Below are 11,130 nucleotides of genomic sequence, written 5' to 3' on the forward strand. Positions count from 1 at the left end.
CATACTATACTTGGCTTACTAGACAGTTCTAATGTCTTAGAAAGCTATTAAGTATTAATCTTACATAAATCTTAGGATGGAAGTTATATGTTTATGATTTAACAAAGCTGGTAAAAATAGAAGATTTTACTTGGAGTAGTTAGTTTGTCAGCAGAAATTAGGTACTGATATAGTCTATATATACATATTTTGAAACTATGATATGGTAACCTAAAAAGTGTTATGATTTGATAGTCACAATGAGTCTGACAGACTTATAATAGATGTCGCTTATGGTATCAGATTGTTTTCTAGTGTTTAGAGGGAGGAAGCTTCTTGCTAGAGAAAATCCTCTGATTGTTAGGATAAACTGTGGTTGTTGAGGTTTACACTTGAATATATATAATCTAAAAATCATATTTTTTCAATAATTTATTTAGAATTCGTGTTGTTAGATTATTGGTCTCATTGCCATGATTGATTAATGATGAGGCATTCCTATTTAAAAATATTGAAAAAGCTAGGCTGGAATTTGGCTTTCCTAGAATTGAACTTTGACCAGTGCTAGAATAGATTTTAATCCGGCTATACTAGGTTAATGTTAAGAAGTAAATTTTAAGTTTAATTTAATTTTATAAAATCGATTTGTAAGGAGAGATTTACATCCAGTAATTTTATCTCTAGTCGATATAAAACTTTCAAACAGTTATTTCACCTGAATTCTTGGAAACAGACCTAGTTTTAAAACTAGAGAGAGACTCTAGTATAAGCATCAAAAGGGTAATTACTTGTTGGTAACTCTTTACAATTTCAATCTTTATACATTTACTTATGAATTGTTTGACAGCTTAAAAGTTACAGGGCAGAGGTCAATTGCAAGATGCTCAAGAGTAAAAGTTTCTGAACTGTTTCAATCTTTACAATTTACCAAATGCTTTCAATGCAATGTTGGTAAAAGTGATTATTTCTGGCTACGTAAGAATTGGTTCTGCTTTAGCCTATGGTGCTGAGTTTGACTATTGTGTTCTTGCTTTGTCGTTGAAGGATGGTTTAATGTTGCTATAACATCTGTGGTGGGTTGCCTACTCTGTTTTTTATTACTTTCGTTGTTAATCTCCATTTCAGAACAGTGCTTGTCTTCATGAAAATTCTCTAAAAGGACTTGGTATCTTTCTATGGAAATTCTGATACAGCTGGGTTCGATGCTATTATAAGCAGACACTTGGAAAACTTTATTTTTCTGGATTTTCTGGTATTGCTATGAGCCTAAAAGCTGAGGTGATGATTGTCATTTGCATCTGTTTTGGTAAAAGTTTGAGGTGTGTTGAAATTTGTCATCTTTGAATCGAACAAATTTTCAGATTGTGTAGGATCTTATTCAAACGATATATCATTATTGATAAAATGACAACTTCTTACAAGCAAAATATCCTTCTTAAAGGAAGTAAAATGTCACAGTGAGAATGTTAAAAAGTGATCTTAAGCACTTCCAACAAATTACAAAAAATGATATCAATACACTCTCACTGTAATTTCTAATGAATCCCTACTGTGATTTCCGATGTCTTTTTTAAACGAATGCAGAATACTGAAAATTTGGTGAAGAAATATTACAAATATACAAGAAGGAAGGGAGAAAAATATTCAAATAAGAAAAGAATTATGCAAATGAAAAATTTGCCAAAAAATGAATCTAATAAATGAAAAGTAACTCAAATCAGTGAAAAAAAGTATGGAAAACGATGATAATGGAGGGGAAAATTATTTAATTCAGAAATAGAGAAAAATAGACAAGAAATATTATGTAAAGTAGTAGAAAAAAAAAACCTTGGGATGAACTCTCTATCATAAAATATATGCTTAATATTTTATAAATGATACTTTTTTTTGTTACTTTTATGTCTTACCAAAATTTTGGATATTTTTTTTTTTTTTAAATTGATTCATGTTTAAAATATTTCAATACAATAATTACAATTTTACTATATTATCTTAAATATATAGTTAGACTAATCTAAATTATTTTGTTATTAGCCACAAACTAATTAGATAAGAAAATTTTTTGTTTAAAAATGCACATGTTATCGTTATCTGTCTAACTACTTAACATTTACAAATAAAAAGGAAAGTGTAAGAATATATTTTTTCTATTTATGGACTAATTTTTCGTTTTTATGTGAAAAACCCTTAAACGAAAAATAATATAAAATCTTATTGTTCTTTTTTTTCATTCCATAAAATATCCCTGATGTAATAGTAATGTGATGTAAAAAAGATAATTAAAAAAAAAAAGAGTGATGGAACCGATAAAGTAGGTGAAATAATAAATGATTTGTAATTAACTAAATAATTCATTATGTTATTTTTTTTATCTTAAAAATCTAACAATATCTTCTTTTCAAGGTTGAATATATAAATGCAATAGTTGCATCTATTAAAATTGAATTTATTAATTTATAACTTTGACTAGTTAATTATAGACGGTATTATGTTAAAATTAAAATTATCGATGTTTATTTTTAGGTTTTGTCAACTTTATTTGAAATGTAATAATTTATGTGAATTTACTCTTTTACAAACGAAGTTTAAATCGTTAACAACTAAATGTTTAAGTGACCAATCAGTTAATGACATATTATTGAGTAACGTAAACACTTTAAGATATAGTGAGGTAAATTTATGTTTTTTGAAACTTATTTTCTAATATTTAATGACTCTCGTTAATATTAGAGATTTTATCAAATTGACGGCTAATGTGACATCCATAGCCACCTCAATCTGCGCCTCCCTTGCCACCACCCGCGCAACCAGAAAAAAACCAATTTACGGATAAAGAATATAACTCTCAATCCTAGAGACAACCCCAAAACATAGCCATCAACCTGAATCTTAACGCTTAATGATTAAAAACATAAAATCTCCCAATCAAAAAACCCTAAATCTCCATTTCCAATTTCGCAAACAAGATCAGTAAAACCTAAAAAAGAATACCAAAATTCCTCTGTGCGAAGGAGAACCCTCTACATATAGGGTTGATGCGTGAGCTTGAAGCAGAGAAGAGAATAATGGTCCCCCTGCTTCCATGCGAACTTGAATTAGAAGAAAGAAAAGCAGAAGAAAACCCTCCCTAGGTGAGAACTTTGCACGAGAGAAAAATGGCGCCGAAGACCAATTCATCCGTGAGAAAGGAAGGGAAAGAAGCTTGAAACTTATGGGTTTTGCTTATGGTAAATGGAGAAAAGAAGAGACTGGGGAAGAATCTCTCTTGCGTGACCCTGAATCTGAGTTTCTAGATTTTAAAAGAACAAAGTTTTGGCCCTTATTTAGGTTATTTGATAAAATGCCTCCCATTGAAAAGTTAAAATCATAAATGCAAGTATTATGCCTGAGGTTGAAGATGGAAGATGATGAAGTGGCCAAGATGAAGATGACGATGACCGAGAAGCATCCACATCAGATTAAATAGGTTACATCATTTACTTATTGTTGACTTTAACATTACGTCATTAACTATTTAAAATGTCGTTTACCAAAAAAAACTAAATTGAATATAAATTACGATAGAAGAAACTGCATTGAACATTTAAAAAAACATGATCATTTCAAAGTTAACACAAAAATTAGAACTAATGGTATTAAGTCTATTTTTTAAGGATTTTACTGTTAATTCACATCATTACACTTTTGAGGAAGGGAGAGATGATTATATTTTTATTCTGATCAAACTAATCTGAATAAAAGAAATAAATAATGGAAAAAAAAAGTAATCAAGCCAAGAATAAAACACATGAATTTTTCATTTAAGTAATCTGCGAAAATGAAAAGACGAAAAAGCCCTGTGTGTTTGGGTGAAATGACGGTGGAGAGTGAAATGAGAGAACAGTGTTTCCCTTGTTTTTTGTTCAGTTCAGCTTCCTTCAGCAATGACCAGACCCTTCTGATCTCTCTTTCTCTCTCTAAACTGAGCAACACACTCACATATTAGAGAGAGAAAGAAGCGGTGCATGGAAACACAAAATTCAACCAAACCAATTTCATCATCATCATCATCATCACGCAATGACTCTCCCTTCACACGATGCTTGGATTCACACTTCCCATACCCTTCTCCCCACATGGAAATCCCTTTCTCTCTCTCATCAGGTGCTTCTTTCTGTTCATTTCAATCAATTCATTCTTTGAACCCTTAACTGTACCCCTTTTCACGTTTAGGGTTTGCTCATATTTTAGATATTCATTTATATAATCGTAATCCCATGTTCGTTCATTATTGCTTACTGGGTTTATTCTTTTTTATCCAAAACCCTTCTGCTTGTGATAAAAATTACTTTTTTTTTTCTTGGGGTGTGGTTTTTCTGGTTGAAGCTTGAGATAAGCTGAATTTCTGTGAACGTCATGGAGATTAATAGTTTACTGGGATTAAAGTTTGTTTTTATTATCATATTGAAGATTGAGTATGATCAAGTTGCATAGTATGCTTCCTTTTCCCTGTTTTTTTTTTTTCTTTTTTGCAACAATTGTTTAAGTTATTGGTGTGGTTTTCGGCAGTCAGCAATCCCAATTTCAATATCAAGAGTTAACCAAGTCGATGCTGCACGATTGGACGTTGAAATGTCAGCCATGTTGAAAGAGCAGTTGGTTAAAGTGTTCTCGTTAATGAAGGTACAGTTATGTATGACTTACAGTTGTAAACCATTGTGTGTGGTGTATTTTGTTATCAATTTGGAAATTTGCTTGAACATTTTCAAATTTCTTTTGTTTTTTGGGATTAGCCAGGAATGTTATTTCAGTATGAAGCGGAGCTTGATGCTTTCCTTGAGTTTCTTATTTGGCGTTTCTCAATTTGGGTGGATAAGCCAACCCCAGGCATTGCTCTCATGAACCTGAGGTACAGAGATGAGCGTGCAGTAGAACCAAGAGATAAAGGTACGGAGGTCTGAATCTCATCTTTCTGCAAGGTAGTGTACTGCTATTTAGATAAGCATGTCTACTATGGTGTGAGACGCTTCTGAATTCTAATTGATTATTTGATAAGCTGTAAGCTTTAAACACACGGAATGACCTTTGTGGAAAATCTCCAGCTATTGTTGACGTCACTGACATCATGAATGATAGTTGATAAATGTAGTAGATGATATCCTGTCGACACCTTTGGATAGAAATTTTAGCGCGCAGTTTTTTTCTTTTCAAGTTCTTGTTTATAGTTTTTGTTTATGATTGTTTGTATGGTGCATGGTCAATAGCATACTGCTGAAGGTGTTAAATTGTAGTGTTATACCGTTTTGTGAGGTATGTCAATGTGCCTTAAACAAACCAATTACCAAGAGGGAAAGTGTACAAATTTTCTGGTGATCTGTTAGCATTGCATGTATACCTTTATCTGAGTACTGCTCATTCTTGTCCTATGTTCATCGTTCTTTTTAGCTGCTAACTTCTTATTCTTGTTTGGTACATTGCACACAGTTAGAACTGGTTTGGAGGGACCTGGACTCACTGTTGGGCAGAAAATTTGGTATTGTGTTGCCACTGTTGGAGGTCAGTATATATGGGCTCGATTGCAGTCCTTCTCTGCTTTTCGTAGATGGGGTGATACTGAGCAGGTAATTTTTTGCCAACTTGCAAGTCTACAGAACAACGTGAATTTAGTTGAAGTGAGCTCTAGTTTGACTTTCAAATTTTCTGTGTTCCAGAGACCATTGGCACGACGCCTATGGATCTTGATACAACGAATAGAAGGAGTTTATAGAGCTGCTTCATTTGGAAACCTGTTGATATTTCTTTGCACTGGAAGGTGATTTATTTCAACTACCAAACAGTTAACTCAACACCTGTTTCGTTGCTGATAAAGAAAAAACCTCTTTTGTTTCTTCTGTTTGTGTTCTGAAATATATATAGGCAACATATGATGTAGAAATTTTTGTTTATGAGAAATGAGAACAGCAACATTTCATCGGTCAAACTTTTAAAATATTGTACATGTCAAACTTTTAAAATATTGTACATGAATTTTTTAAGTGCTCATGTATCATGATCACTGATTAACTTTTACAAATAACATAGATAATATTTTATTTTTAGAAAAATGTGCACAACTTTTTTAGTGAACATACATGTATGGTTTTATGTTGGATTTATAGTTCTCACTTTTCACCATAAGAACTGTTTTCATTTGATACACATACAAGGGAAGATCACCTTATACTGGTGTTTAAGTTTAACTATTCTTACTATTAACTTTGTATAAAATATATTTCTCATCTATCCAACTGTTACATGTTACCTAGATTGTTTGTGCCAAGTTTTATAAAATTTTAACTACAATAAGATAATCAGTGATTCTCATTTTCACTTGTTTTAAATGTATATATTATGTAGTTTTGACGTATACGAGAGATTTCAAATAATTTTGGATTAATCTAAAATTTTGCAGTTAATGTGTGTGTGTGTATAATAGGAATTTTTAACCCAATGGTGAGTTCTAGAATAGCTTGTTTAATAAAAAGTGTTGAATATAGTGTAACAATGAATGCTCATCTTGTGTGAAGGTTCTGTGGGTTCTATAGGATATATATTTGTCTATATGTTTCTGGCATATAATTGGTTTCTTTTAGTTAGACTTGCTATGTAAACTTATCTTCTAGTTGGGCTTTTTTGTAAAGCAGATATCGAAATCTTATTGAAAGAGCCTTACGAGCTAGGCTTGTATATGGGAGCCCAAATATGAATCGTGCTGTTAGCTTTGAATATATGAACAGGCAATTAGTTTGGAATGAATTCTCGGTACTTCTTCCCCTCTTCTTAAGTTTATTGGTACTTAATTTGTGGAATCTTGCGGGTTACATGAGATATTTCATTTATTTACTAGTTGAGACTAATGATTGTGTGCATTTGAATTTCAGTTAGAAAAGAAAGGTTTTTGAATTCTACTGGAGTTGAAAAAAAAGCAGCATATTTTAGCTTTTTAGTCAACTAGAGTTTGAGTTGAATTTTGCTTGACAGAATTTGAAAACGTTGTCAAAGTGTTCAATAGAAACTGAAAGTTGGGTTTCCAACTGATCCAAACATACCCTATGAAGATTGGCATAGCTGAATGAATGTGATAGGACCCCATAGCCATACATAGGGCCCCTAAATAAGCTCTTTTTGTGTTGTTTCAATTAAGTGTTACAGTCAAACATATGAATAAGCTCTCATTTGATAATAAAGTATTAAATAAGTTCTTAATCAAGCTGTTAACTCAAATGTAGCTCTATTCCAATCACTAAAAATAGTTGTCGCTATGTTGCAACTGGATGTGTTCTTCTGGTTTTGATAACAAGTGAAAATTTGCAAGAATGTTTCACATCCAATTTACAATCCATTGGAGCTAATTCTCTCAGGTTCTCATGGCAGGAAATGTTACTGTTGCTTCTTCCTCTTCTTAATTCATCATCTGTGAAAAATCTTCTTCGACCTTTCTCAAAAGATAAATCATCAAGTTCATCCGAGGATGGCACAGCATGTCCCATTTGCCTGGCCACTCCAACCATCCCTTATGTTGCTCTACCTTGTCAGCACAGGTACATCACTACAGACATGTACTCTCGTCTCAAATTATTATTTTGGCACTACAAACTTCTGTTATAACAATTTGGTAGGATTATAATTGTGGAATGTTCATAGATCCCAACATTTATGTATACATGCTTCTCATGAAAAGAGAATGACTAAACAATTGTTCACATTTTATGGGACAGATATTGTTACTATTGTCTTAGGACACGATGTGCTGCTGCTCCATCATTTAGGTGTTCCAGGTGCAGTGAGCCAGTTGTTGCTATGCAACGGTATAGTGGTGTCTCCACGGAATGATTGGTTGTTACTAAGTAACAAGGAAACAATGTTAGAGTTAGGGAGCATTTGATCAACTTACAGAATTAGTATATAAAATTACTACCTGAAATTGTGGTGGTATTCTTTTCTTCTTACTTTCTATTTCGTTGGTTTCTCCCTTGTATTAGCATTCTCATTTAATTGGGAAAACAGATCAAGTTTCTTCATAGCATCACTGTACTCGGTTGAGTGGGAAGCATTCTTTCCCTTGTACCAGCAATGTATCATTCAGTTACGTCTCATACGTTACTTCTACAAGTTCAACTTCATAGATGTAACTTCTGTGTGTTGTGATTAGACACCTATAAAAAGGTTACTCTCTTATCAACGTAAAAAGCTAAGCTATTTAAAACAGCCACGATATCTTTTACAGTGTGTTTTATTTTATTATTTAACTTTGTACTACTGAGTTACTAGGTGGAAATAAACAGTAAATCTAAACTTAACTGCCACTTTTTTACCTTTTAATTGGTCTTTTATGATATAACTTGGAGAATAAATTTTGTACTGTTAGTAGTAGTTAAGTAAAAGTTTTCTTGTTCATGTCAAAACTCAATCACATGCATTAAAAAGTAAAGTTTGGTTGATTGAAAATAGTTTGCTGATACTTCCATTAGTCTTAAACTCTGATCAATCTTAGCTTTTAGTCAATATTCAGTTATTATCATAACCAGATTTTTATAGCAGAATCTTTGGAATTTTAATTTTTTTAACTTGAGTATAACATTAAATGGGGTAATAAGAATATAATTACACAGTGAAAGTAATGGGAAATCATCTTTGGTCTGTGATGTACACATAAGAATGTCTAAAGCTTGTTTTTCAAGTCACCTCAAATAATTGAATTGTGGGATATGAATTGGAGTATACTGCTTTAATATCTTACAGTGCATCTTGCTCATGTCTCATCCTTTTTTTCTCTCACTCTTACAATGTCTGTGATGAATCTTTCATTGAGAAAAAAAAGGGTTAAAAGTTCAATTAATTCGGATTATCTTTTTCAAATAAAGGTTGTGGATAGAATATTTGACCAGAATATTTCTTGACACAGAAACCACCCGATGGAGCTTTTGACTTCAAAATTTGCGGTCATAATAAGCAGGACTAAGCTTAAAAATTATTTGTGATAAGAGAGATCAACAACAAAAAAGGGAAAACAAGAAACAAAATCAACAAGGTGTCAAACTCAGTCTCAACCCTTTTTCTTCTTTTCCTTTATCATTTTTGTTGTTTCCGTGCATGATTAAGCAAAAGTTCACATTGATTAAAAAGGGGTTGACAGATATCACTTAGCTTCTGGTCCGTTGGAGAGGCATAAACTTTCTGGTTATTATTGAATATTCTTGAGTGGAAGACCAATGGTCAAAAGGAATCCATCTGATCCAATTCTTATCCCTTCTTCTAATAATCATCCATACATATGACATGTGGTATGTTCAATTCATAACCTTTGTTCAACAGTGTAAAATGCTGTGATGAGCCAAACCTCTTTTTCTTTTCCTTTTACCTTGTATGAGGTTATCATCTTTCCTTTTCATGGATTCTTAATGTGCATAAAAAAAATGTTCTTGCAAAAGATGCACACTAGACCAACTTCCGTATACTATGAGACTCACGTCACTAATAATTTCACACACACTGTTTATAAATGTTCTTACTTACAAAGCTGATTATTACTTTATTAATCATTGGCTCTTATAATCTTTTCATAATTTATCGATCCATCAGACTTTTTGGATTTATTAAAAAATACCTGTAAAAGATATTTCGATATATTTTGTTTTGGGTATAAGGTCAAATATCTACGGATACACTCTTTCACACTTTTCTTCAAGTTAGTTTAGGTCGTCCTGAACATTCTTAGTTTCAATAATTCTTTGTTTAAGCTCCAAATCGTCCGGATGTATTTATCAAAAGCATTTCAACACTCAAGTTAGTGATTAATCCGATCAAAAGTAACAGTAAAATCTTAAATTCACAATAAATGTCATCACTTATCTCCTTATAAACCTATATTTATAAGTACTTAAATGAACTTATAATTAACAAAATCGTAATTACAGCTCATCTTCTTAATAAGTAGAACTTACCAATAAACTTGATTAAGAGTTGTCCTTAAGATCTTGTGATGATGCCGTCCAGTTTCATTATTATCGTAACCGGTTGTTCGTTGGTTCGTATGACCGATACGATACATCTCTGATTATTCAAGAAGTCCCAACCACCTTATCTGACACCTAATTACGTTTTTACAAGTTTAATTACGGTGCAATTATTCATTAACTAAATACTTGCTTCTGGTTTGGGTGAATCTGTTTATGTTATTACAAGTCAGAGAAAGAAGTATAAACATATATATACACATTATAGGAGCAAAAAACACGTATATACGTACAAGGCCATGTGCTGGTATCGATCTAAAACTTGTTGTTTGGCGTTTGGTAAATGTAATTTTCCTTGTTCTGCATCTCTCACATTCTTTTCCCATTTTTGGATCATAGTGCACAGAGTTCCTGATTTTTTGGTCGGAACTCGCTGAGTGGTGTTTGTCTCAAATTATACCAAAACTATCACATGCAAAAGCTTGTTTAGTGTCAAATTATTTAGGTGACATCACAACACAACGAAGTTAAGTTCCAACAAATGACCAAAAGAACTCAAACAATAAGGAGTAGCATTTTGTCCAAAACCATAATCACAAAAAGTATTCTTCAAATAACATCGATTCTTCAAGTGTGAAATAATTCCTAGTACATGAATATGAAGGTGCTGCCATATCTATATGGTTTTCACAAAATCTTGCCTATCAAACAACATAAGCATTGCAAATTGGACCTAGCTAGCTTGCGCATGCTTAGTATCGAACATCATGTCGGCAGAATCCTTAGATCAAATTCACTCATCAGATCAGATTCCTATGTAGCAAAAAGTTGAAAAACCTAAATACTGTTTGTTTTTCTTTGTCTGAAAATTTGATTAAATCCACTGTTTAAAAGAAAGTCTTAATATAAAGAATAATAATAGAATGACTTTTACGTTCATTTAGTATAAAAGTTATAAAAAAATAAATTATTTAAATTTTTTTAAAAAAGAAAAAAATAAAAACTAAAAAAAATAGTGAAATCAAATGAATATAAAAATTTGCGTGTTAAAGTCTATTTTTTCAAAAGATAAATATAAATGAAAATTTAATATTAGAATTAAAAATAATTTAGTAAATGTCTCAAATGTTTATAAACATACGCAAATATTGGTGAAGCTTAGGTATTCATCAAAAAT

At 31.8% G+C, this 11,130-nt stretch overlaps 1 protein-coding gene across 2 annotated transcripts; it reads left to right on the forward strand.

Moving 5' to 3' along the window:
- Positions 1 to 3,848: 3,848 nt before the first annotated feature.
- TED3 (Pex2/Pex12 N-terminal domain-containing protein / zinc finger (C3HC4-type RING finger) family protein) lies at positions 3,849 to 8,162 on the forward strand. Of its 2 annotated transcripts, none has more exons than XM_088101476.1 (8): positions 3,849 to 4,122; positions 4,528 to 4,641; positions 4,752 to 4,913; positions 5,443 to 5,579; positions 5,672 to 5,770; positions 6,642 to 6,759; positions 7,372 to 7,538; positions 7,716 to 8,162. In XM_088101476.1, the coding sequence occupies exons 1-8, from the start codon at positions 4,039 to 4,041 to the stop codon at positions 7,828 to 7,830; spliced, it is 996 nt and encodes a 331-aa protein (XP_087957602.1). In that variant the 5' UTR covers positions 3,849 to 4,038; the 3' UTR covers positions 7,831 to 8,162. The 2 variants fall into 2 exon arrangements, with proteins under 2 accessions (XP_087957602.1, XP_047174384.1); XM_047318428.2 differs by having other exon boundaries at positions 3,855 to 4,122; positions 4,752 to 4,905; positions 5,670 to 5,770.
- Positions 8,163 to 11,130: the final 2,968 nt, after the last annotated feature.

The sequence above is a fragment of the Vigna umbellata genome, chromosome 11, assembly GCF_029865625.1.
Source record: "Vigna umbellata cultivar VRB3 chromosome 11, Vumbellata_1.0, whole genome shotgun sequence".
In the NCBI taxonomy this organism is placed as follows: Eukaryota; Viridiplantae; Streptophyta; class Magnoliopsida; order Fabales; family Fabaceae; genus Vigna; species Vigna umbellata.